The following is a 24677-nucleotide window of genomic DNA, read 5'->3' as shown; positions in this document are numbered from 1 at the left end:
TTTTTTCTCGTCGTAAATGACACGGTAGGACTGGATTGCAATCTGAACGGCTGCTGCAGTACCGTTCTACGTTTGGGTCCTGTGCCTCAAAAAACTAAAAGTGCCTCCTCAAGTAAAATCTCCTTGCCATTTCCCACATTGTGAGTCTCTTTGATTCTTCAGTTACTGCTTCTTTTGTCTCTCTTCATCCTTTCTGTGGGTCTCCGATTCCATCAGGTCTTCATTAGTAAGCTCCTCATGTTGCACGCAAGGAGTTCAATGAAGTCATCCTCTTGCAGATCTAGCTTGAAATAAAGACACTATACCATTGTACTCTATACAGTACTGTAAAGTACACAAAAGCACAACCACTTGTAAAGGTTGCATGCACGTGGCAGTGTACTCCAGAAAGGTGAACTGACTTAGGTGATTGGACATGCTAACGCATATTCGTATCTTTGAAAGTTCACAACTTGAAGGTTCGTATGTAGGGGACTTAACAGAGACAGTGACCAACCCTTTCCTGATTCTTCTGTTTCTTCCCTTGCTTCCTTGACTAGAGAAGCCTCAAGTACCGAACTGTACAGCCCCAAGATGGTGAACTCTCACAAACATTTGAGTGAGAAAGAAACCTTTGTTGTGTCAAGGCTCTGAAATTTGGTGAATAATTTGGTTCCCAAGCTCACCTGTCCTATCCTTTGGGAATACAGAATTATCAATCACAATTCAGAAAAGGTTGAAAACGTGTTTACTGTTTCTTGTACTTTCAATTGTGAGATATTAAGTAGATTACATCCAGGCCTCTCTGCTTTCCAGAATCTTAGGGGAGGCAGAGCTGTCTCAAAATTATATGCCAGCTTTTCTAAAGATCATCCTTTGGCTGGTATGTTAAATATGTGCATGCTATATGAAGGACATTTTGCTTTCATGGCATGCCTCAATATGAATGAATCATTAAAGGGCATAACACTTCCCCCTTCTGTGCACACTAAGTCTCTGGTGGATTTCCTTCTTTTCATTCCTTAATTTCTAAACCATATCTCTTCAGAACTAAGTATTGAGATTTTAAGGGAGATATTCATCACATTAAGCTCTCTGGCCAGCCTGAGCTCTTTCATCTTAAGCCTTTTAGTTCTCCCTTTGGTCCTTAATCTAGTTATTCTCTACTGTTGCTGGCACAAGTCTGGTTTTCTGCTTTTTATTCATTTGGGAACTCCCCCACCCCCCTACCCCAACCCATGCAAACATCAGGTTTTCCTTTGCTGCTGTACTTATCTTCCCCACTTTTGACCCAGAAAACACAAATATTTTTTCTGTGTATGGTACAAGAGACATTCACCTTCATACATCCCAGCTTTCAGTGTTTGGAAATGTTCCCAAAATTTAAACTTTTGACACTGGGGCATTCCCTGGCGGTCCAGTGGTTAGGCCTCCACGCGTTCACTGCAGGGGGTGCGGGGTTGATCCCTGCTCGGAGATCCCGCATGTGGTGCGGTGCGACCGAAAGAAAAAAAAAAAACAAGTTTTTTCTTCAGCAACTGGGAAAATACTTCAAGATATTTGTTCTCTTCCTTTTGCTGTTCTCTTCTAGTGCAGAATGGCTTTCTGTGACGGTGATTCTTTTCTCTTTATTATAGTATTATCCTTATTTGAGGTTTTTAGTTATTTTGTAAAGTGTCTCTAAGATAATAGTCATGTGATAAAGTGAAAAACTCAGTGTGAGGGGAAAATGGTGCTGTTATATTGAAAAGTATAGTTTTTACACTTCTATTTTAACAATAGATCTTTCTCTTTTGAAGAAGTACTCTCATTTAATATAAATACTAATATATCTTGGGGGAGGGGTAAAGACTTCTCTATATGTCAGTCCAGATGTATGCATATAAAATATATTCTGGGGCTTCCCTGGTGGCGCAGTGGTTAAGAATCTGCCTGCCAATGCAGGGGACACGGGTTTGATCCCTGGTCCCAGAAGATCCCACATGCTGCGGAGTAGCTAAGCCCGTGCGCCACAACTATGGAGCCTGTGCTCTACAGCCTGCGAGCCACAACTACTGAAGCATGTGCACTCTAGGGCCCGCGTGCTGCAACTGCGGAAGCACGCACTCCTAGAGCCTGTGCTCCACAGTAAGAGAAGCCACTGCAATGAGGAGCCTGTGCACCGCAACGAAGAGTAGCCCCTGCTCAACACAACTAGAGAAAGCCCGCGGACAGCAATGAAGACCCAATGCAAACAATACACACACACACCCCCCCCCCCACACGTATGTATATACTGGGACTTCCCTGGTGGCACACTGGATAAGACTCTGCACTCCCAACGCAGGGGGCCTGGGTTTGATCCTTGGTCAGGGAACTAAATCCCACATGCATGCCACAACTAAGGAGCCCACATGCTGCAACTGTGGAGCTCGTGAGTCGCAACTAAGGAGCCTGCCTGCTGCAACTAAGACGTGGTGTAACCAAATAAATAAATATTAAAAGAAATATTGTAACAAATTCAATAAAGACTTTAAAAATGGTCCCCATCCAAAAGAAATTAAAAAATATATATATATTCTGATAGATCCCAAACTAACAATTTCAAACAACCATGCCTGATAACTAATAATCGGTCTAGAGAGATTTTTACTGAGGTGATTTTTATCATTTCAACAAGGTGAATTTTACAGAGAGTTCTACAATTTACAGAGGTACCTTGGTTTTTTCCCCCTGGCTTTTCCCATGATACTTCTGCATCACCCCTGAGATAACTTTGCATTGTTTCCATTTGACATAATGATTTGGGAAGCTTGCCTTCATGCAAGCCAGAAATAAATTTATTGTCTTAAGTTCTTCTCATGTTGGGTCTTTGGAGGAGTTTCTTTTCAACAGTCCCTACTTAACTGAAGATTTTATCAATACTATCATCATCATGTCTGTCATCTGGATTACTTTTCATTGAGAAGGGGGGACTACAGAGTTTGGGACAGAGCTACTTAGTTCATCTTCATCGTGTGTGTGTGAGAAAATACACATAACAAAATTTACCACGTTGATCATTTTTTTTAAACAGTGATACATATTTTTTAAAAATTATTTATTTATTTGGCTGCGCCAGATGTTGGCTGTGTTATGCGGGATCTTTGTTGCGGCATGTGAAATCTAGTTCACTGACCAGGGATTGAACCCTGGTCCCCTGCATTGGGAGCTCAGAGTCTTTTTTTTTTTTTTAATTTATTTTTATTTATTTATTTTTTTTAGCTGTGTTGTGTCTTCGTTTCATGCAAGGGCTTTCTCTAGTTGCGGCAAGTGGGGGCCACTCTTCATCGCGGTGCGCGGGCCTCTCACTATCGCGGCCCCTCCCGTTGCGGGGCACAGGCTCCAGACGCGCAGGCTCAGTAATTGTGACTCACGGGCCCAGTTGCTCCGCGGCATGTGGGATCTTCCCAGACCAGGGCTCGAACCCGTGTCCCCTGCATTAGCAGGCAGACTCTCAACCACTGCGCCACCAGGGAAGCCCAGCTCAGAGTCTTAACCACTGGAGCACCAAGGAAGTCCCACCACGTTGATCATTTTTTAGTGTATAGTTAAGTGGTGTTAAATACATTCACATTTTTGTGACGCCATTACCATCCATCCCCATGATTCTTTCCATCTTGTAAAACCGAAACTGTATCCATTAAACAGTAACTTCCCATTGTCCCCTTAGCACCTGGAAACTAACATTATACTTTCTTTATGACTTATTTAAGTATCTCATATAAGTGGAATCATGCAATGCTTGTGTTTTTGTGACTGGTTTCTTTCACTTAGTATAATGTCCTTACGGTTCGTCTATGTCGTAGCATATTGCAGAATTTCCTTTTTAATATTCCATTGCATGTATATACCTACCTTTTGCTTATCTCTTCACCCGTCAATGGACACTTGATTGCGTCCATGTTGTAGCTATCATGAATAATGCTGCTATGAAAATATCCAGATATATCTGTTCAAGATCCTGCTTTCAGTTCTTTTTGGTATATACTCAGAAGTGGAATTGCTGGGTCATATGGTAATTCTGTTTTCAGAATTTTTCAAGGAACTACCATACTGGTTTATGCAGCAAATGTACCATTTTACATGCCCACCAACAGGGCATGGGGTCCAATTTCTCCACATTCTTGCCAACACCTGTTTTCTGGTTTCTTGATAGTGGCCATCCTAATGGGTGTGAAGTGGTAGGTGATCTTAGTCTTTTAAATAAAGGATAGAGCTAGATTTTTTTCCCCCTTGATTGTCTTGCTCTAAATGCACCCTAGGAGGCTCTTGATTGGGAATCAAATCTGGTTATTATTTAAAGTGGCACTTTTGTATTCTCTGTTGTAGATTGCTTTGATGGGCTTATTTCCTACCCTCTCCTTTTTTTTTTTTTTTTTAAACATCAACCAGCCACTTTTCCATATGAAAGACAAGTTATAACCCTTCACATTCTTTGTGCCTTTTCTTGATAATGTATAGCAGATGAATTGGTAAGCCTTCTAGACTACAGTATACCCAGTTCTCAGAATATCCCCAAATGCCTTGACTTCTGTAGTATGAAAGAGTTTTGGTCTTCTTTAGTCATTTCATGTACAGAATTCAAGATCAGATCATATAATACTAGATACTTCGTAAGGCCCTAAGATGCCATAGTCTTGTTAATTGGGTATATTATTTGAATGTACTATAGGCATTTAACTGAAGTTTGATAACATAGGACACCTATACTAAATTCCCCTTTATGTATTTAATGAACAGAATTCAGACCTTCAGGATGATTCTTTGGGTCTCAGAAACTTCTTTAGGGACAGATAATAGCTAAATTTTCTACAAAATAAAATGGGCTGCAGAAAAAGGGCATATTGAAATTGCTGAGAAGGGACTATAGAATCTCTTGTTCTATCTAGAGGGGGGATCCTTAAATAGGTTTCATTTATCTGTGATATAGTCAGGCCCACCAAAATATATTTCTCAATCTCTATTAACATAGTTCAGTTTGCGTTCTTCATTCTTTCATCAAATGTTTGTGTGCCATTTATATCATTAGATACTGTGCTTTTCTGGGAATAGGGAGATAAAGACACAGTTAATGCCCTTTTAGGACGGTAGTATTTGATGGGAAGAAAAACACTGATCCTCAACACAGAGAAAGGAGTATGAACATGGGTTGGAGAGCACAGTAAGGCTTTGCAGAATAAGAACTTGATCCAGCGGAATGAATAGTGTCCTAGACAAAGAGGAAAGGTCATGGGTCAACTGATCAATCTTTACATAAAGCAAACCCAAGACCTCTCCAGGACCTTGAGTGACAGAACCTTTTTAAGGCAGTGTTTGATTCTGTGGCCCTTTTCTGTCCTTGGGGTGTTTGCCGTTAGTGTTTTTGGACTTAAGAATTTGTTTCTGTGAGCACACTACTTGGAAAGTTAGTTGAATGTGGTGGTTAAGAGGGAGCTCAGGCACTTAAGTTAGATTGTCTGGGTTCGAATTCTGGTTTTACCACTTAATAGCTGTGTGACTTTAGGCAAGTTACTTTTTCAGTTTTTTGTCTTTAAAGTCAGAATTATGTGTTCTGACAGCCGGCAGACATTTTTTTCCATGTTCAGAGAAATTATGGTCATGACCCTGTATACTTTGGTAGGAGGTACATGAGTCCTATCATCCAGTATAGAGCCCGCTTGTTTTCCTATGACTGATTCTGAACAGTTTGCCTCCATCCTGAGTCTGGCTCTTACTAGAAACTGTAGGCCCCCCTTTAGATTTTGTACTCTGTCTTTATAAAATTAAGACTATTGGACCTCAGCAGAGACCTGTTTTACCATCTGGCAGGGACAGTCTTGGGAGAATCAAGTTTACTGGGATGTTGTTTACTGTTAGTGGCATGGGAGCATCTGCTCTCTACTAGGCATTGGCAGTTAAGGTTTTTGAAGATAATGTTCTGGGAGGTTAACTTGTAGGGGGAAGAAGATGTAAGCAGGAATAAACCACATTTTAATGTATTAAGCGTGTATGTCTGTTGTCATTGAAATCATTTATCTTGCATCTGTTCTTATAAAAGCAAACGAAAGGATCCCCATACAGATGAATTCAAATGTTCAAATCTGAGATAATATGATTAAATCAAAGCATGACTGTGGAGTCAGAGTGCCTGTTGTAATCCACTGAATTTGTGATTTTGAGCAAGTTTCACCCTCACAGTTTTTAGTTTCCTTTTATAAAATGGGGATAATACTGGTACCTACCTCAAAGGTCTGTTCAGATTCAGTGTCTGTTCCGGTGCAAAGCATTTGGAACAGTGCCTACCGTGAGGTGTTTTATTTGTGAATGAGTTTATCGAAGCAATGTGTAAATAGTTCAAAGAGCAAAAACCAAGAACTAAAGCTAAATTAAAGTTGGAGTGCAAAACATTTGACTCTCCTGGCAGGATAGTCAGTAACAAAAAGAAGCAAGCTGGTTTAATGTAATGGATGTCTAACTAGGCTATTATCACTCAATGAAGGAGAAATGACCTGGAACGAAACAAGCTTAGTATTTGGTTAAGATGTCCTTTGAGTTGTGAGGATTATATGTTTCAGAGTTTCTGTAACAGTGGTGATTTTCAGTCAGCTACCTGTTGTCCCCAAACTATCAAGAGTCCCAGAAATTATATTTTATTTCCCAAAACTCATGTACCAAACTGCGCATCCACAAGTAGTGATTTGACCATGAGTTGCAGTTCTCTGGTTCATAAATTGTGATCATATCTGCTGCAGATAGATTTGACAGCCTTCCGCCATCTGAGAAATGCTGAGATTGCATTGATAAAATAGTTGCTGCAATAATGATTTCATGAAATACTAGTGTTTGAGAAGGTTATGTGAATATAACTGGTGTTAGTCCTCTGCTGATGGAGGTTTTAAGGGTGTGGCTGGTCTAGAGTTTTGGATAAATTAGGGTTTTCACATACTTTTGGGGTATATTATAGTTAGGATTGTGTTTCTGTTGCTGGTGTTAAAAAAAGGATAAGGATGACACCAGTGTTATGAGAATTTCTTTATAGTCATAATTTGTACAGATTGGTACAAAGCACTGGTTGTAGAACTTTTAGCTCTTTTCTCTTCTGCTTCAGGCTACTACTATCCCTTAATCTAGTTCCTTCAGGAATGAAGAAATTCTGAAGATAAAGGGCTATGAGGAGTAGTTTGGCTTTTAAAAGTAACTACTACAACTCCGTAATAAAAAGGCAGATAACTCAAAAATTGTCATAACATCTGAATGGTATTTTCCAGAGAGCATACACAAATGGCCAGTTAGCATATGAAAAGATGCTCAACATCATTAGCCGTCAAGGAAATGCGAATCAAAATCAGAGATAACCACTTCACGCCCACTAGGATGATTATTAAAAAAAAAAAAAAAGGAAACGTGTTGGTGAGAGTATGGAGGAATTAGAATCCTCCTCTATTGCTGGTGGAATGTAAAAATGGTGCAGCCCCTGTTAAAAAGTTCAACAGCTCCTTCCTCAGAAAGTTATCATATGACCCCACAGTTCCACTTCTTAAGTATATATTCAAGAGATTTGAATGCATACTTACATGAATGTTCATAGTAGCATTTTTCATAATAGCCAAAAAGTGGAAAGTCAACTCAAATGTCCATTAACTGATGAATGGATAAGTAAAATGTGGTTAACACTTATATACATTCAGTAAATGAAGTGTCGATAGATGCTGCACTATGGCTGAACCTTGAAACATGCTAAGTGAAAGAAGCCAGTTACAGAAGACAACATACTATATAGTTCCATTTATATGAAATGTCCAAATAGGTAAATCCATAGAGATGGAAAGTGGATTGGTAGTTGCCTAGGGCTGAGGGATTTGGGGATAAATGGGGAATGACTGCTAATGTGTATGGAGCTTTTCTTTTTCGAATGATGAAAAATCGATTATAGTAATGGTTGCGCAAATTCTGTGAGTATACTAACAACCACTGAATTGTATGCTTTAAATAGGTGAGTTGTATGTGCATTATAGAGCAGTAAAGCTGTTATTTAATAATAACAGATAACTGCTACTTTTCTATTTGTACCACAGTCTTTTGTGCATTGTTTCGTGGCTTTTTCAATGAAGGGAATTATATACTTAATTGAAGCTGCGATAGTAGAATATCATTGAGTATTTAAAATATATTTCTCCCCTCACATTGTAAAACTATTATATGATCATTGCTGAAAATTTCTAGAGCACAGAAAAATGAAAAAAATCTGTCATCTGGAATAGTACCCAGAGACATACCATTGTTAAACTTTTAGTGGTATTAGATATTTGGGTAAAGTTTTTCCATATGTAATGTTGCAGAGCTCTACAATTTAAAAGAATTATGGTCTTTTTTTGGTGTAGCTAGGTTACTTTTTAAATTGCTTTGTTGTTGGAACAACTTAGATGAATTACTGGTTCACTTCTGAGGCATGTTTAATTTGTTGTTAGTTTTTGAGAACTAGTATGGCAGTGAGCTTGAAATGATACCCTCTTTACTCCACTGCCACTAAATTTAGCCTTTTTTTCATGGCTGTGGTTAGAAAAAAAAAAAGGATGTTTCAAATGAATGTGCTCAGGCTCCCACAGATGGTCTTATATATGCCTTAATATTTGTTTTTTTAATGCTTCAGAATTGCGTTAAATTCAGCTGTATTGAGGTAAAATTTATAATACACTACTTATACACATAAAATTCATTGTTTTTTTAAAAATTTATTTTTGGCTGAGTTGGGTCTTCGTTGCTGCGTGTGGGCTTTCTCTAGTTGCGGCGAGCGGGGCCTACTCCTCGTTGCAGTGCGTGGGCTTCTCATTGCGGTGGCCTCTCGTTGCAGAGCACAGGCTCTAGGTGCGTGGGCTTCAGTAGTTGTGGCTCACGGTCTCTAGAGCGCAGGCTCTGTAGTTGTGGCGTGCGTGCTTAGTCGCTCCATGGCATGTGGGATCCTCCTGGACCAGGGCTCGAACCCACGTCCCCTGCATTGGCAGGCGGATTCTTAACCACTGCGCCACCAGCGAAGTACCAATTTCATTGTTTTGATAAATGTATTCAGTTGTGTAACCACCACGGTAGAACAATTCTGTTACCCCCCAAATTTCCCTTGTACTCCTTTGCTCACAAGCCTCTCACTTCACCCCCATATCTTGGTAACCACTTACTTGCTTTCTGCCTTTATAGTTTTGCATTTTCTATAACTTGATTTAAATGGAATTATAGTCCTTTTTGGTCTGGCTTTTTTCCTTTTTTTTTTTTTTTTAAATGTCTTTATGGGAGTATAATTGCTTTACAATGTTGTGTTAGTTTCTGTTGTACAACAAAGTGAATCAGCTATAAGTATACATATGTCCCCATATCCCCTCACTCTTGAGCCTCCCTCCCTGGTTTGGCTTTTTTCAGTTAGCATCATGTTGTTTGAAATTCATCCATGTTGTTACTTGCATCAGTAGTTCATTCTTTTTTATTCTTGAGTAGTATTCCATGGTATGGATGGACATTTGGGTTGTTTTCACCTTTTGGCTATTATGAATAAAGTTGCTGTGGACATGTATGTAAAAAAGTCTTTGTGAAGATATATATTCGTATCTCTTGGGTGATACCTAGGAGTGGGCTTGCTTAGTCTTACAGTGTTGAACTCTAAGAAACTACTGAATTGTTTTCTAAAGATCATACCATCTTAATATTTCTATTTAACTTCTATTTTTAAAAAAATATTTATTTATTTATTTGGTTGGGTCAGGTCTTGGTTGCAGAATGCGGGATCTTCATTGCGGCATGTGGGATCTTTTGTTGCAGCACGTGGGCTCTTCATTGCGGCACACTTGCTTTTCTTTAGTTGTGGTGCGCGGGCTCCAGAGTGTGTGGGCTCAGTAGTTGTGGCATGTAGGTTCTCTAGTTGTGGCTTGCCGGCTCAGTAGTTGTGGCACTCGGGCTTAGTTGCCCCCGCAGCATGTGGGATCTTAGTTCCCCGACCAGGGGCTGAACCTGAGTCCCCTGCATTGGAAGGTGGATTCTTAACCACTGCACCACCAGGGAACTCCCCCCACTATGTAACTTCTTGATATTCCTGAAGGGCTAATTTTTGGAAACATATCATTTCCTGGGATTACACATAATTTATCATATCATTAAGCAGTGTTTCATAAAGTCACCATCTGCATCGTACTTTAAGGTATGCTTATGCTTAGAATGTGTGCTAAGGGTGCTTGTTAAAACGCAGATCCTTGGGTCTCATCACCAAAAATTCTGACTTAGTAAAAGTTAGAGAGCCACGTGCTAATATGGCATTTAGTTTTTTCTAAAAGCATAGTTTTCATTAATATATTTATTCAGTTAGTGTTTATTGAGCTGTTTTTGGCTCTTCCTTTGCGTTCACGTGCGTTTTATTAACTATTTTTTCCTGTACTTGGGATCTCCCAAGGTTTATCTGGGCCCCTTTCTTTGCTCGCCACCTAGTGGTGACAAATGAGAACCATACAAAACTTTTCTGATGAATGAATTCATAGGAGGTGGACAGTGCCCTTCTAAAGGAGGAAGGATTGCAAATACCCAGAGATAAGTTTGTGTTTGTGACTAACCAAATGCTCAGTATATGTTTGCTATATGAATGAATTCCCTTTTCTCCAGTGACTACTTTTTGGGGAAGTTCAGTTTATTTGTATTTAATTGGGGAATAATTTGTTTGAGAAGAAAATGCATTTTAGAGCCTGTAAATTTAAAACTTTTGTTTTAAACTGCTAGCTGAATTATTTTTACTGGGAAATGGATAGGTGTGCACTCCTAGTTCTCTTAATATGGGAGAGATGCCTCCAAGCCATAGTGAATTATACTTGATACTGTATGAAGTCATTTTGGTTCCATACAATTTATATTCTAGATCCTGTTTTTTCTGGGCTCTTAATTTACTTTATCTTTTAAATGGTTTTAGTTTTTTTTTTTTTTTTTTAAGGTAGATTCCTTTTTTTTTTCTTTAATTTTATTTATTTATTTATTTACTTATGGCTGTGTTGGGTCTTCGTTTCTGTGCGAGGGCCTTCTCCAGTTGCGGCAAGCGGGGGCCACTCTTCATCGCGGTGCGCGGGCCTCTCACTATCGCGGCCTCTCTTGTTGCGGAGCACAGGCTCCAGACGCGCAGGCTCAGTAATTGTGGCTCACGGGCCCAGTTGCTCCGCGGCATGTGGGATCTTCCCGGACCAGGGCTCGAACCCGTGTCCCCTGCATTGGCAGGCAGATTCTCAACCGCTGCGCCACCAGGGAAGCCCGGTTTTAGTTTTTTACTCATACTAGTTTTGATGATTGTGAAGTTATTTTGTTAAAAAATTTGTTTTTTGTTTTACATTAGCTTGACAGAAAAAGATCTACTGTGATAGGGATGTTTCAACAAAACATAGTTTGTACGGTCTCATTTTACTTCTCACTTATAGAAATGGTGGAATCAATGAAGAAAGTAGCAGGGATGGATGTGGAGTTGACAGTTGAAGAAAGAAATCTCCTATCTGTTGCATATAAAAATGTGATTGGAGCTAGAAGAGCTTCCTGGAGAATAATCAGCAGCATTGAACAGAAAGAAGAAAACAAGGGAGGAGAAGACAAACTAAAAATGATTCGGGAATATCGGCAAATGGTGAGATTGTCATATCCTAGACAAGTTTAAAGAATGATGTCTTAGGTGGTGGACTGTTTAGAACATAGCCTAGTACACACATTGTTGTATACCTGTGTAATGTATATTTTACATTTTAATGGATTTACATCTTTCACTCACCTGGATTGGGAATTACAGGCTATACAGTATTTCGGGACAGAGGAGAACTTTTTTTTCTTGGAAGCTGCAGAGAGTAGTGTTGAGCACCACACAAGTAAAGAACTAATTTAATCTTTGTTTTTATTGTGGTAACTACAAAATACTTCATTGAGTGACTTGAAATTACCATTCAGGACAATTTAACAAATATTTGTGTGCCTATTATATGCCACACCAGTTGCTAGGTGTTATGTGCAAAGTTGAGACAGTTACAGTTAATATCTTTATGGAAGATCAGTCTAGTCATTGTTTTTTTAATAGAACAGAAAGTATCAGAGGGCATTGGACATTATTTCATAAAGTTATTGTTTCACATATTACATGTGGGTATATACAGATATGTAATGTTTTTATTGTGGGTTTTGGTCAAGAAAGTTTGATCTAGTTCTCAACCAGAGGTGACTTTGCTCCTCAGAGGACATTTGGCAATGTCTAGAGACATTTTTGGTTGTCACAACTTGACAGCTCTGCTGGTATTTTAGTGGGTAGAAATGGGGATACTGCTGAGCATCCTGTTATGCATAGAATAGCCCCCCACTGTTGAGAAACTGATTCTAAACACACTCTTAAGAGTACAGTGAGGGAAATAACAGAAGCAGTCACAAAGTTAGCATGGGGAGTAGTAAACTTGGTAGGGGGAGGGAAAAGGGAAACGTTTATTGACTAACACGGGGAGATATTTGTAATATATATAATTGTGTAAGATACTGTATTTAATCTTTAAATGACCGTGTAAAGGGTAGGTATTACTCCAGTTCATAGATGGGAAAACAGGTGTTCTGAGTGATTAAGTAACATACCTGGGGTTACAGAGAAGGTGGTTAGCTGGTACCAGTGTGACCATTACTTTCAAATATGTTGAAACAAACAATATGGATTGTCGGTAGACAAGTTTGGTGTCTCAGAGGGATGAGGAAATGAGAAAGTGCTAAAGCGGTAAGTCTGTGAACTAGATTGTGGGATTTGGGATAAGTAGGAAAGGAAACAGGAAACAAAGAGAGGAACTGATAAATTGGGAGAAGATGAAAGAGTCAAGAGGCTGGAATTTAAGACTTCCAGGATAGAACAGCATAGTTAGGAGTATGGACAAGTGAAGGTCATGGAGTTGAGATGAAGGAACTGTGTTGAAAGGAACATGATAATACCTTGGTGTGTGATACCCGGAATTGGAGAGGTAAGCTGTAGATACTCAGTGAATGTGGGTGAAGAGCCTGCGGAGATCTACTGATAACAGAAATTGAGAAATTAAAACATAGTGGATGAGCTTCCAAGGAGGAAGGGTTTGGAGTATTAGGAGAGCAGTCATACTGAGTCAGTGAGGAGTTAAAGAGATTCAGAAATCATCCTTCTCTTAGAGCAGTCTATCTTTACTTGAAAAGCCATAAAGAAGTTAGTTCATTCAGGAGAGAGCTGGTTTTACTTAGAATCAGAATGAGATTATAGGAGAAGAGAGAGTGGGCGAATTATTTACAGTGGGAAGGAGGAGGTTCCAGAGGGCATGAAATGAATTTGGAAAGGTTGAACAATGTCACTGTAGTAATAGAAAATGGAAAGCAGACTGTGTATATATGTTTAGGAGTAGTGTGCGTTTTTGGCATGATAAACGAATTGGGACGAGTGGCAATATTTCCTTTAGTTTACAGATTTTTGGTGTTGTAACTGGCTATGGATCTACCACTCAGGTGGTTGGCTGTTGAGCATAGTAGTGGTTAGAAATGTGAGCCTTGGAAGCAGAATACCTTGGTTTGAATTTTTATTCCATCCCTTACAAACTGTGACTCCAACCATGCAACCTTACCTGGGTTCAAGTTCTCACTCTGCCTCTAAGTTCTTTAAGTTAGTGATCTTTGGGCAAATATAGTAATCTTTGTTTTCCCATGTAAGTGGAGATAATAGTTGCTACCTCATTAAAGAAGCTACTTAATATAAATGTGCTGCACTTAGTAAGTAGTAATCACTGTTAGTTCTGTAGCTGAACCGTGAGGTTTTTTTTTAAGCACTTAAGTAATGGCACATAGGAAGAAAGACTTTCCATAAACCGGAGACAACTTTTCTCTGCTTTTGTGTCAAGAGAGGGAAGGGCGGTTTGGAGAAGGGTATGCATGTTCTCTTCTCCAAAACAAGAGATAGAATGTGATAATTTATATATAATTTCTTAAACAATTTTTCTGACTTTTTTTTCAGGTTGAGACTGAGCTAAAGTTAATCTGTTGTGACATTCTGGATGTACTGGACAAACACCTCATTCCAGCAGCTAACACTGGCGAGTCCAAGGTTTTCTATTATAAAATGTAGGTTCTATACTAGAAGGGAAAATGTCAGATTAAATGTTGGCTCTCTTAAAATCATCACTTTTTTATGTAGGTTTACAACATTTTATTTAATGTTGGAAAGATAGTTACGGGAGGAGTGAGTCTCAAGAATTAAATTAATTTTTGAATACTCATTTGCAGATTCACTGCTAAGAAGAATCAATATTACTGCATTTAAGGTGGTCAGACTATTACTGTAAAAATGTACTAGGTTTCGCTTTACCTATTTATATTCATTTGCTTGTGTGGGGCTGCCCCCCTAGCTACAAGCAGTGCATTACACAGTTCAGTCTTAACAATTTATATGGAAGTTTTATTTCATGATTAACAAACTGTTGTGCCATTCTTTGGAACCACTTTTTATATTTAATTCTTGTCTATCAAGTGATAAATTTGTTGATTTTTGAGACTTTTCAGTTAATTTCTCTAGGATTTTGCTTATATTTGGCAATGTGAAATCTCTGAGGAGGAAAACTAAATAGATGAGTCAGTCATTCCTGAAAGAGACTTTTTGAAATTATTGAAGTATACCTGTTTCATGTTTTTGTCACATACTTGATCTTATGTAATATAGAAAATTTTTAACAACTTATTTAAAAAGCATTATTCCTAATTCTGTTCTTTTATTTTTGTTTTGTTTTAGGAAAGGGGACTACCACAGGTATCTGGCTGAATTTGCCACAGGAAATGACAGGAAGGAAGCTGCGGAGAACAGCCTAGTGGCTTATAAAGCTGCTAGTGATATTGCAATGACAGAACTTCCACCAACACATCCCATTCGCTTAGGTCTTGCTCTCAATTTCTCCGTATTCTACTATGAAATTCTTAATTCCCCTGACCGTGCCTGCAGGTAGGTCATGAAAGAGAACAAACGCTCTCACTATGAAAGTAAAAAAGGTTACAAAGGAGAATAGCTACTTGTTTTTTGTCTTGTTCCTTGGGACTGCCTTTGTTGGCTTGGCCCTGTAATAAAGAATTATTTTGGCTTTTAATGCAGCTGTTCTGGATGATATGAAGACAGACCTATCTCATTTCACTAGGATAGCAGTTAGGATAATTATGTTGATGGGGAAAAATTTGATTGGTAGATTGAAAAGAATCTTGTTACAGAGTAAGAGGAAGGAATGAGGAATTTTCATAATAGAATTATCTTCATTTCTGTATATTAGCTTTCAGTCTTTATAGCATGTGTTTAATATAGTTATGCTCTTAGTGTACGTCATTTTGTATTTTCTATCATAAAATTTGGCATTTTATTGATGTATGTAAAAGTACTCCACCATTTATACTTCAGATTGTTCCCAATTTTTGATACACATATAAATTTGAGGAATATTTTCATGTGCATAGCTTTTTACTTTTTAAATATACATAACATGAAGTTTAGCATTCTGTTTTTTTTTTAAATTTAATTAATTAATTTATTTGTTTATTGGCTGCATTGGGTCTTCGTTGCGGTGCGTGGGCTTCTCGTTGCGGTGGCTTCTTTTGTTGCGGAGCACGGGCTCTAGGCACGCGGGCTTCAGTAGTTGTGGCTTGCGGGCTCTAGAGCACAGGCTCAGTAGTTGTAGCACACAGGCTTAGTTGCTCCGCGGCATGTGGGATCTTCCGGGACCAGGGCTCAAACCCCTGTCCCCTGCATTGGCAGGCGGATTCTTAACCACTGCGCCATCAGGGAAGCCCTAGCATTTTGTTTTTAAATGTGCAATTCAGTGACATTAAGTACACCCACAATATTGTCTGTCACCACTATTTCTAAAACTTTTTCATCACCTGAAACGAACTAATCACTAAACAATAACTCCATATGTCCCTCTGCCCCAGTCCCTGGTAATCTCTACTTTGTCTTTATGAGTTTGCCTATTTTAGATACCTCATATAATAGGAATAATGTATTTGTTCTTTGTAACTTCAGTGTTCTTGAGTATGTAGGAATCAGATATTCCATGAAAGGATTTTCCTGATGTAAGGTGGATTCATTTGAATGCAAATAAATATTAATTTATCTAAACACATTCTAAATGTTGCTAGTCGAGTTTACCCAAACAGGTAATATGTCTTAACTAATAAAGAAGCTATAGCTGTTTAGCTGATAGTACTGGTCTTTCATTGCCATTCTCCAGGCTAGCTGTCCCACACGTAGCTTCAACTTAGTCCTTTCCATGCTTTTGCTTTAATCTGAAGTGTGCCATTTGTGCTCTTTTCCTACCCATTAATTAGTTCAAATATGACTTCCCCATTTGTTCCTCCTCTTGGGTCCCTAAAGTACTTTCTCCAGGATAGCACTTCATCCTCCTTTTATAGTAGTTATTTATGTGTCAGTTCCTCTATTCTTAGATGTTTTAAAAAGTTCATTGTGGACCCAGGTTATGTCTCTCTTTCCTCTTTTCTTTTCCCCACCCCGTGCCCATCGTCACTTGGTGTACATAGTACACAGTACTCAATAAGTGAATGTGAATTTTGTTTCGTTTTAACTGTAGTAATTGGCTTATATGATCACATTTTTGTGAGTTCTAGATTGCCTATTATTCTTCCTTGCTCCATTAACATTAAATTCTATTGGATTAAACTGTGAGATACTGTCCCAGAATTTTCTCTTTTTGCATTAAAACTTTGTTAAATAAGTGAACTGTTGACTAGAATTTGGAGATACCTTTAATATGCATGTATTTTGGTGATGGATTAGAATGGGATTTGGTCTACTTGTCAAAAGCATAGTCATAAGTGGAACTCTAAAAGTTCCACTAGTTCCAAAGTTAATGGATTACAAAATTAAAAAGGGAGTTAATAGGAAGTTAATTTTCATAAGTTACATCTGCTTTTCCTTTATTTCAGTGCCTAAACCCAAGCATTCAGTGTCGCTATTACTGTGTGATAACTGAAGAAAAGACTGAAATTTAACTTAACGTCATTTCCAATTCTGGTTTTGGACTTTTTTAGTTTATTTTTGTAATACATTTATGTAAACACTTGTAGGTTGGCAAAAGCAGCTTTTGATGATGCAATTGCAGAACTGGATACGCTGAGTGAAGAAAGCTATAAGGACTCTACGCTTATCATGCAGTTATTACGTGATAATCTGACACTATGGACTTCAGACATGCAGGGTGATGGTAAGGAGACTGAAGTTAAAGTGTTGTCTCTTTCAGTTGTTGGACCTGTTTACTCTTAGAAGTTGGGATTTCTTTACATTAAGCTACAATTTAGAGTCAACAGCCTATCCTCCAAACTATCAAATTTTGATTACTGCCTTTACCGGAAATGATATCAAAGTACAGTCTTCCATTTTGGTCTGTAAGATGATAAAATAAAATAACTGTTTGGGAAAGGGGATCTTTTGTTAATATTCAGAGATTTAAAGTTTTGCCTCTAATACTGTTTGCTAAACTTAGTTTACCTCTTCTCTCACACTGTGTTTTGAAAGATGGAGGGAAAGGAAGCAGTTCATATTATCATTCCTCAGATTCGATTTTAGGGGGTCTAAGGTTAATTGTATTTGATTGTCATGATCACTGCTTTGGCTGAGTGGTAATCCTCAGGTTAAAACTAGATAGTTAGGGAGAAGGGTAAGCTGTGACAAAGTGAGAGAGTGGCATGGACATATATACACTACCAAACGTAAAATAGATAGCTAGTGGGAAGCAGCCGCATAGCACAGGGAGATAAGCTCAGTGCTTTGTGACCACCTAGAGGGGTGGGATAGGGAGGGTGGGAGGGAGGGAGACGCAAGAGGGAAGAGATATGGGAACATATGTATATGTATAACTGATTCACTTTGTTATAAAGCAGAAACGCACCATTGCAAAGCAATTATACTCCAATAAAGATGTTAAAAAAAAACCCAAAAACTAGATGGTTATAAGTAGATATTTATGAAGCATCTTTTCTGTGTGGAAATCTTATCTAAAAAAAGAACTAGTTTACCTCTGTATTCTACACAACAAATGGCATGTCCTGCCCATAGGTCCTTATTTAAGAGGTGTGGTGTAGTGTCTTGTTTTCTAGCATTGCAGTTGTAAATAGTTACTAGAATATTTTATAAAATTTAATCTTGTGATGGGTGGTGGGGTGGGGTGGGGTGGGTGCTTAATGTTTCTTCCAGATGTAAAAGGCCAAATTTGTCACATTTCTTGATTTTAAAGGATATTTTATTCTGCCCATTTCTAAAGAATTGTTTTAATCCATGGTACATCATTGGGGGGGGGATGGGACGGGGAGATGGACACAAACTAGTGTGGCATGATAATTATGAGAGTTTTTGTAATTGGTGGTGGTGGTATGGCGAGTGGAAATAAAATTTCTTGTCACTTTCAGCTACAGATCCTTTAAGAGTGTATTACCCAAACTGAAGCATATGTTGTATTGCTTGAGGCTAGCTGTACTTTCCATTGGTCAAACCAACATGTTGTACTGTATTTGGAAACATACTTTTTAAAGATGTATTTGAAAATGGGTGTCAGGGCATGTAGGTTGGCAGTGGAAGGATAGAGTCAGATTTTAGAATTATCTTGGGTCATGGTACTGAAGTGAGAATTAGGTGACTCAGCTTCTAAAGTGCACCAGCTTGATGAACTATTTAGAAACTTGACTAGGGTTGGCTTGAGATATGTGGCACATGTGACCTACTTGCTCACTTTACCAACAAAGCCAGATGGAGCCACAGATGACTTTTCATTCAACACAGCACTTGAGGGGCAACCACTACCAGTCTGTGGGACTCAAAACCAATGTAACCGTCTCTGAACTAATGACTAAGGTTCCTTCCAGCTTTAAATTCTATTGTATTCTAACAATAACTACTAAGAAGAATGGCCAGATAGCTGTGGACTCTTCACAGTCACCCCCAGCTCAGAGAAGACTAATATCTCTCTGCCTGTTTGAGGGGATAAAAGGAAAGCATGTGGAGAGTTTGGTAAGCAGTATTGACCTATAATATAAGTAAGCTCTATACCTCTTTGACCTCTGGGGATGTTTTTTTGAGGGTGAAAAATAACAAAAAGAAGGTGACTTTGAAAGGCAAATTTTTTTAGACATTTGATGCCAGCTCTTATGACTAAGTTGCTAGATTACAAAAATAAATAAAGTCTGTATTTTTCATTATCACTCATAACCAAGAATTGATTGAGGGTAGACTGTATGTCACTCCATTTTTATACAGAACCAAAGATATGCTTTTTCTTGGTTATTGAGCATTGTTTTATGAAATGGATCATTTAAAAATAGGGTACCTTTAGATTTCTTACGTTTTCATAGTTGGGAAGGTTCTTTGTACAAAATGTTTTATTACATTTTAGGGTAGATTTCTCTTTAATCCTAAAACACTTAAAAATCTAGTGAAATTCAGTTGCATCAATTCCTTTTCACTTTGTAAATTGACCAATTAATTAAATTTGGTTGAAACAGACTGATTTTCATTTAAGAGGTTTGTCACAAAATATTTGGAATTATGAAGCAGTTTAATGTGAAAAATTCAAGTGGTCTATCTTGAAATTTTAGCAATATTAACAAGCTATCTGAATTTACAAATTGTTGTCGGTACTAGGAAATTATTTGCCAGTTTTGCTAAAAGGTAGAGTGTTACATGTTTCATTAAACTGGTTTTGTAATTTAGAATCAATGCTGAATGTAGAAGAATTTTGGTCATGAAATTGGTCAGGATGTTACTTGCATTTATTTTAAGGATTATTTAGATGGTTTTCTTCTTTTTTACTTTAAATATGAAAAATGGTGTCAAAAACCTTTTGAATTGAGGGTTTGTAAAGGAAGAAGTATATGTTGTTCACAGGCCTTTACTTACACGTTTATATGTTTTTAACTGCAGAATATGTTAATGTCTGTCTGGGTCTGTTGAAACATAATTCTTTAAAGGGAGCACCACTTTTTCTCATCAAGTGATTTCAGTCCTTTTCTCTTAACCTGTGGTCAGAGGACTGTTAAATACACAAGTCCATAGAGAGGAAATGTGTTCTCTCTGCCCGTTCCCCTCCTCCCCCCCAAATCTAGAAACTGGGCAAAGAAATATGTATCTGAAGATATGTATGTATCTTTTTGCCCCCCTTCTGTATACCTTTTAAGAGGATATTATTTCTTCCTCTTAAAAAGGAACAGATTATTTCTTAGAGTGAAGTTCATACAAAGTAAAAAGACCAAAATCTGACTCCCCTAAATCATTGATGTTTTCCTTTGCCCTGCTCTTGGTTTATTTTTCTTGTAATGTTGCTTTCATATGATTGTTCTCCCTCCCTTTCTCCTTGCAATATAGATTCCTAAAGGAAAATCCAACTCTTCCTTTCCTAAAAACTCTACTTTGTAAGTCATTATCATGGCACAGTGAATTCTGCTTTTGGTTTTGGTTCTTCACTAATCATGCCTGCATATCATCATCTTGTCGCTTAAAAAACTGCTTGTTCTACATTCCAGGATGTGAAACCTTCTAAGACATTTATGATCTGCTACCCCTGTCTACCTCTGTTTGGGTGTGACTTATGTGACAGTATTTTTATGCCAAAGTTACTTGGAACTTTTGGCAAATCTAATGGTTGCTTATGAGTAAATTAGAGTGTGCTCTATTGTTGTATGTTAACCGTATTTTGGCAGTGTATGGCTGTTAAAAATGAGAGTGAACATTCCTACCATTTCCTAAGTTTGAATACATTATTGTTCTTTGGGGGAACAGTTGGGTGGACCATCATTTCTTCCCTCAGTAAATAGTTACTTTTGTCTTTCCTTGCACGTCTTTTTCTAAATGTGAGTCAAAAATCTTTATGTACATTAAGTACTTTTAGACTTAAACAATCAATGTCAAATATTTTTATCACAAAAGAAATGTTAAAAACACTGAAACTACCTTTACTTAACCCTTATTGCCATGACAACATTTATTGTATCAAGGTCTTTAAGACTGTTTAAAAGCATTCCTCAGAGTTTTGCTTTATGTCTGTAGGCAGCCGGTCTTAGTGTCATTTGTCCATTCTAATTAAGTAATTTAACAAGCACTATGAATGGATGGGTTGTCTGAACTATCATATTATGATTGTTGGGTTAGTTAATTGATTTTTCATTTATTTTGATCAAACTAGTAACTACATAGGAATTACAAGTGGTTTGTTAAAGAAGAAGAATGTAACTTTTACCCGTTTATTTTTTGGCAAAAGCCTGCATGCTTCCTTATTATGGCTGACTTATTTAATGCTTATTAATAGGTAGATGATTCTCTGGTAAATAGGCTGGCTTTCTGTTGCATGTCATAGTGCAGTTGAAACTCCTCAGGCTAATCATCATGTTCAAAGGGAAAAGAAAAGTGGCATGAGAGAACTGGTCCAAATGCCCTTCTTTAATAACCTCAGTGGTCTGGTTTACTTTGAGCATGCTATTCCACTTTGGAGTGAGAAATTGTGGTTATGGTTTGGTGTGACTGTCCAGGATACAAAATGTGTAAAATATTCGTTTACAAAAGCAGAATCCTCCCTCTAAAACTGTAGAACTCCTTTGAAGAATTTTGCTGCTCAGTTCTCTTATTGAAACATTTCTGATAATGGGACCTGCAGAAAAATTAGATTTTGCAAAAAATTATGAAGTACTCTTGGTTCTTGAAGAGGTGAGGTTATTGAGAAAGAGTATTTTGACTCAAGATATACATGAAAGCTTGAAAATCATTTTAATAATATGGTTACCTTGGCTGTCTACTTAAGAGCTTTTTTAGCATAAAAACACTGACTTTTACTGTGCATCAATTCTTTTTTTCATCCTGTTGATCATTCAGGACCTTGATCCAGCAGCACCTCTTGGCTTAGGCATCTCAGGTGTCAAGGTAGAAATCCTTTGCCTGTCTGTGTTTAAACCAATTGTAGCAAATATAAGGAGTCTATGCTTGGAATGATACCTTTATGACCACAACAGCCTAGTTTAGTCATTATGAAATAACTAACTGTCATTCTTCTTTGCAGGTGAAGAGCAGAATAAAGAAGCGCTGCAGGATGTGGAAGATGAAAATCAGTGAGACATAAAAGCCAACAAGAGAAACCATCTCTGACCACCCCACACCTTCCCATCCCACCCCTCTTGGAAATTCCCCCATTGTCACTGAGAACCACCAAATCTGACTTTTACATTTGGTCTCAGAATTTAGGTTCCTGCCCTGTTGGTTTTTGTTTTTGTTTTTGTTTTTTTTTTTTTAAAAACAGTCTTCAAAAGTTCTTAAAGGCAAGAGTGAATTTCTGTGGATTTTACTGGTTCCAGCTTTTAGGTTCTTTAAGACACTAACAGGACTGCATAGAGGCTTTTTCAGCATTACTGTATTGTCTCCTGCCAGATGTGGCAAGATCACCATTAGAAATGGAAATTACATTTGAAAGCCATTAGACTTTTAGGTGATGCAAGCATCTAAGAGAAAGGTTAATCACACTATAGAGGTGTATGTGGTATCATTTTCCCTTTTTCTAATTGTTTAAATTGAATTTTATACCAATGTTTAAAATTAATTGGATGTTAGCTTGAGGTGGTTAAAGGTTGTTTGGGGAGTTTGTTGTAATGATTTTGCTGTAAAAAGTGTTTCAAACTCTGCTGAAATGTTGCTGAAAAGCATGGTGCTGGTAACAGTTCAACAATCCGTGGCTGCTCATTCTTGCCTACTTTACTCTCCCTCTGAAGCAGGTTAGCATTGAAGGTGGTAATGGAAAAGCCTGCATGCGTGTTCAATTCTTTGTTTCTTCTCCTCCCCTCTCCCCCTGGGCCCCGTCCCTCCCCTCCTTCGCTCGCTCAACCTCTTTTGTTCAGTATGTGTAACTTGAAGCTAATTTGTACTACTGGATATCTGACTGGAGCCACAGATACAGAATCTGTATTGTTCTTACTGAAACACAGCATGGATTAACATTAAACTTAAATAAAACAAACCTAAATTAAAAATGCCAAACATCATTGCGCCTCCATCCTTTATCCTTCTAAAATAAAATCTCTAGTCTGAACATATTGATGATATTGTTTGCCTAAATGTGAAAAAGATCCCATTTATTTTTTTCCTTCCGTAAATCACTTGTCTGTTTCCCAAAAATGATGTATATTTCTGGGGGGAAAATACCTGTAACTTGGTTGTGAAGAACAAGTATAAGTAGTGCAAGTATCCTGTCTTCTAAACCAGATAACAACACGATGTTTATTTTAATCATTAAAGTGCCAGTGTGTATTTATAATACAAGGTGTAATTGTGGATCATCTAGCATGGAATTTTTGGGGTTGTGCAACCAAAGGCTGAATGTGTGAATGTGTCAGAATAATCCTTCTTAGGCTGAGGGAAAAATCCCCCCTGCCCCAATCAGTGACAGGAACAGAGAAGAATGATTAAATTCATTCTCAGTAGTACCACGTACACATGGTAAAACAATGGTATGGTAGTCCCCTTTATTAGAAACACTCAATGTAAATAATATCTTCCAGAGATCATAGACATCAGTGTATATAGATATTTAATTAGTATAGATCATTGTCAGGCATTGAGATCTGTCTCATTCAAATGACTGCCTCACATTGATGTACTCCTGATTTTTGGAAAAAAACCAGTTGACTACTTTTGGACATTCAGATTATTTCCAGCCTTGCTATTGTAAATGGTGCTGCAGTAAATGCATGTGTATCTGTATGATACATTTCTAGATTTCGTGTGTCAGAAAACATATACTTTTCAATTGGTAAATACTATCTCCCTCCAAGAATTGTTCCACATTATAGCCCCATCAACAATGTATGAGACTACTAGCTTCACCACACTTCACTCGTTGCTAAATGAGATGTTGACACCAAAAGTAAACCTTGGGCTTGAGTTCTTTGTAGTAAAGACTTGGGAAATCAGTAGATTAGTGATGTACTGGTAGTTCTTATTAAAATAAGTGTATGTAGAATAAACAATGTTTTTGTGAATTGCTTTTCCATCAGATAATTGGAGACGATTGTATATAAATTGTACTCTTTGGAGCTACCTCCAAGAAGATAATCAGATTTGTTTTTTTCCAGCAGTAAATGTTGCCAAGTGTTGTCTGCTGCATCTCAGTCCAAAACTAGAGGAATATGTTAAGCTCTATCACAGATTTTTAAAGAAACTGCTAATAGGATTCAGGGTTTTGCAGGCCGCTCCCACACTAAACACTAATGTGTGAATGCCTGGACTTGGAAGAGTTTGAATGAACACATAGGTAATCTTTTTACAAAATAGTCTGGTTTGTGGAGGTGATTCTGCCAAGTTGGGTTGTCACATGAATTTGTTGAGTGAAAGAGTTCCTTAGTTGACTGTGTAGACTTCTATTTGTTTTCAGCAAATTCAGGATGCCATGAGCATTTTCAGTGGTGTGGCAATCTTGGTATGGAGAAAAAAGAACTTGCCATCCAAAGAAACCAATGAAGGCACTTAGGAAGGACAATGGTGATTAGTACAGGTCTTTAGAAAGATCCCTGTCAAAGATTGCAAGACAGAGAGCGAAGACTGCAGAAAGGGGACAGCCCTGTGAGGACAGTGTTACTTCACTTCCTGTATCTGTTGTCTGGGAGGTGGAGTGTTTTTTTCAGCTCCTGGTTTAGTC

General features: G+C 38.0%; 1 protein-coding gene across 2 annotated transcripts in view; it reads left to right on the top strand.

The window, feature by feature from the left end:
• Positions 1-23025, top strand: part of YWHAE (tyrosine 3-monooxygenase/tryptophan 5-monooxygenase activation protein epsilon) — a 39821-nt gene extending 16796 nt beyond the window's left edge. Inside the window, exons 2-7 of one of the 2 annotated variants that reach the window (XM_082370818.1) lie at positions 11415-11614; positions 13979-14085; positions 14750-14956; positions 17083-17219; positions 20369-20415; positions 22053-22274. In XM_082370818.1, coding sequence (XP_082226944.1) covers positions 11415-11614; positions 13979-14085; positions 14750-14956; positions 17083-17219; positions 20369-20376 — 659 coding nt within the window. In that variant the 3' untranslated portion in view covers positions 20377-20415; positions 22053-22274. Of the gene's footprint in view, positions 1-11414; positions 11615-13978; positions 14086-14749; positions 14957-17082; positions 17220-20368; positions 20416-22052 lie in introns of both variants that reach the window. The other variant, XM_082370817.1, reaches the window with a different exon arrangement.
• The last annotated feature ends 1652 nt before the right edge of the window (positions 23026-24677 follow it).

The sequence above is a fragment of the Balaenoptera borealis genome (genome assembly GCF_965194805.1).
Source record: "Balaenoptera borealis genome assembly, chromosome: 20".
Taxonomy (NCBI): Eukaryota; Metazoa; Chordata; class Mammalia; order Artiodactyla; family Balaenopteridae; genus Balaenoptera; species Balaenoptera borealis.
The sequence above is the reverse complement of the archived record's forward strand: the minus strand, read 5'-3'. Positions and strand labels throughout refer to the sequence as shown.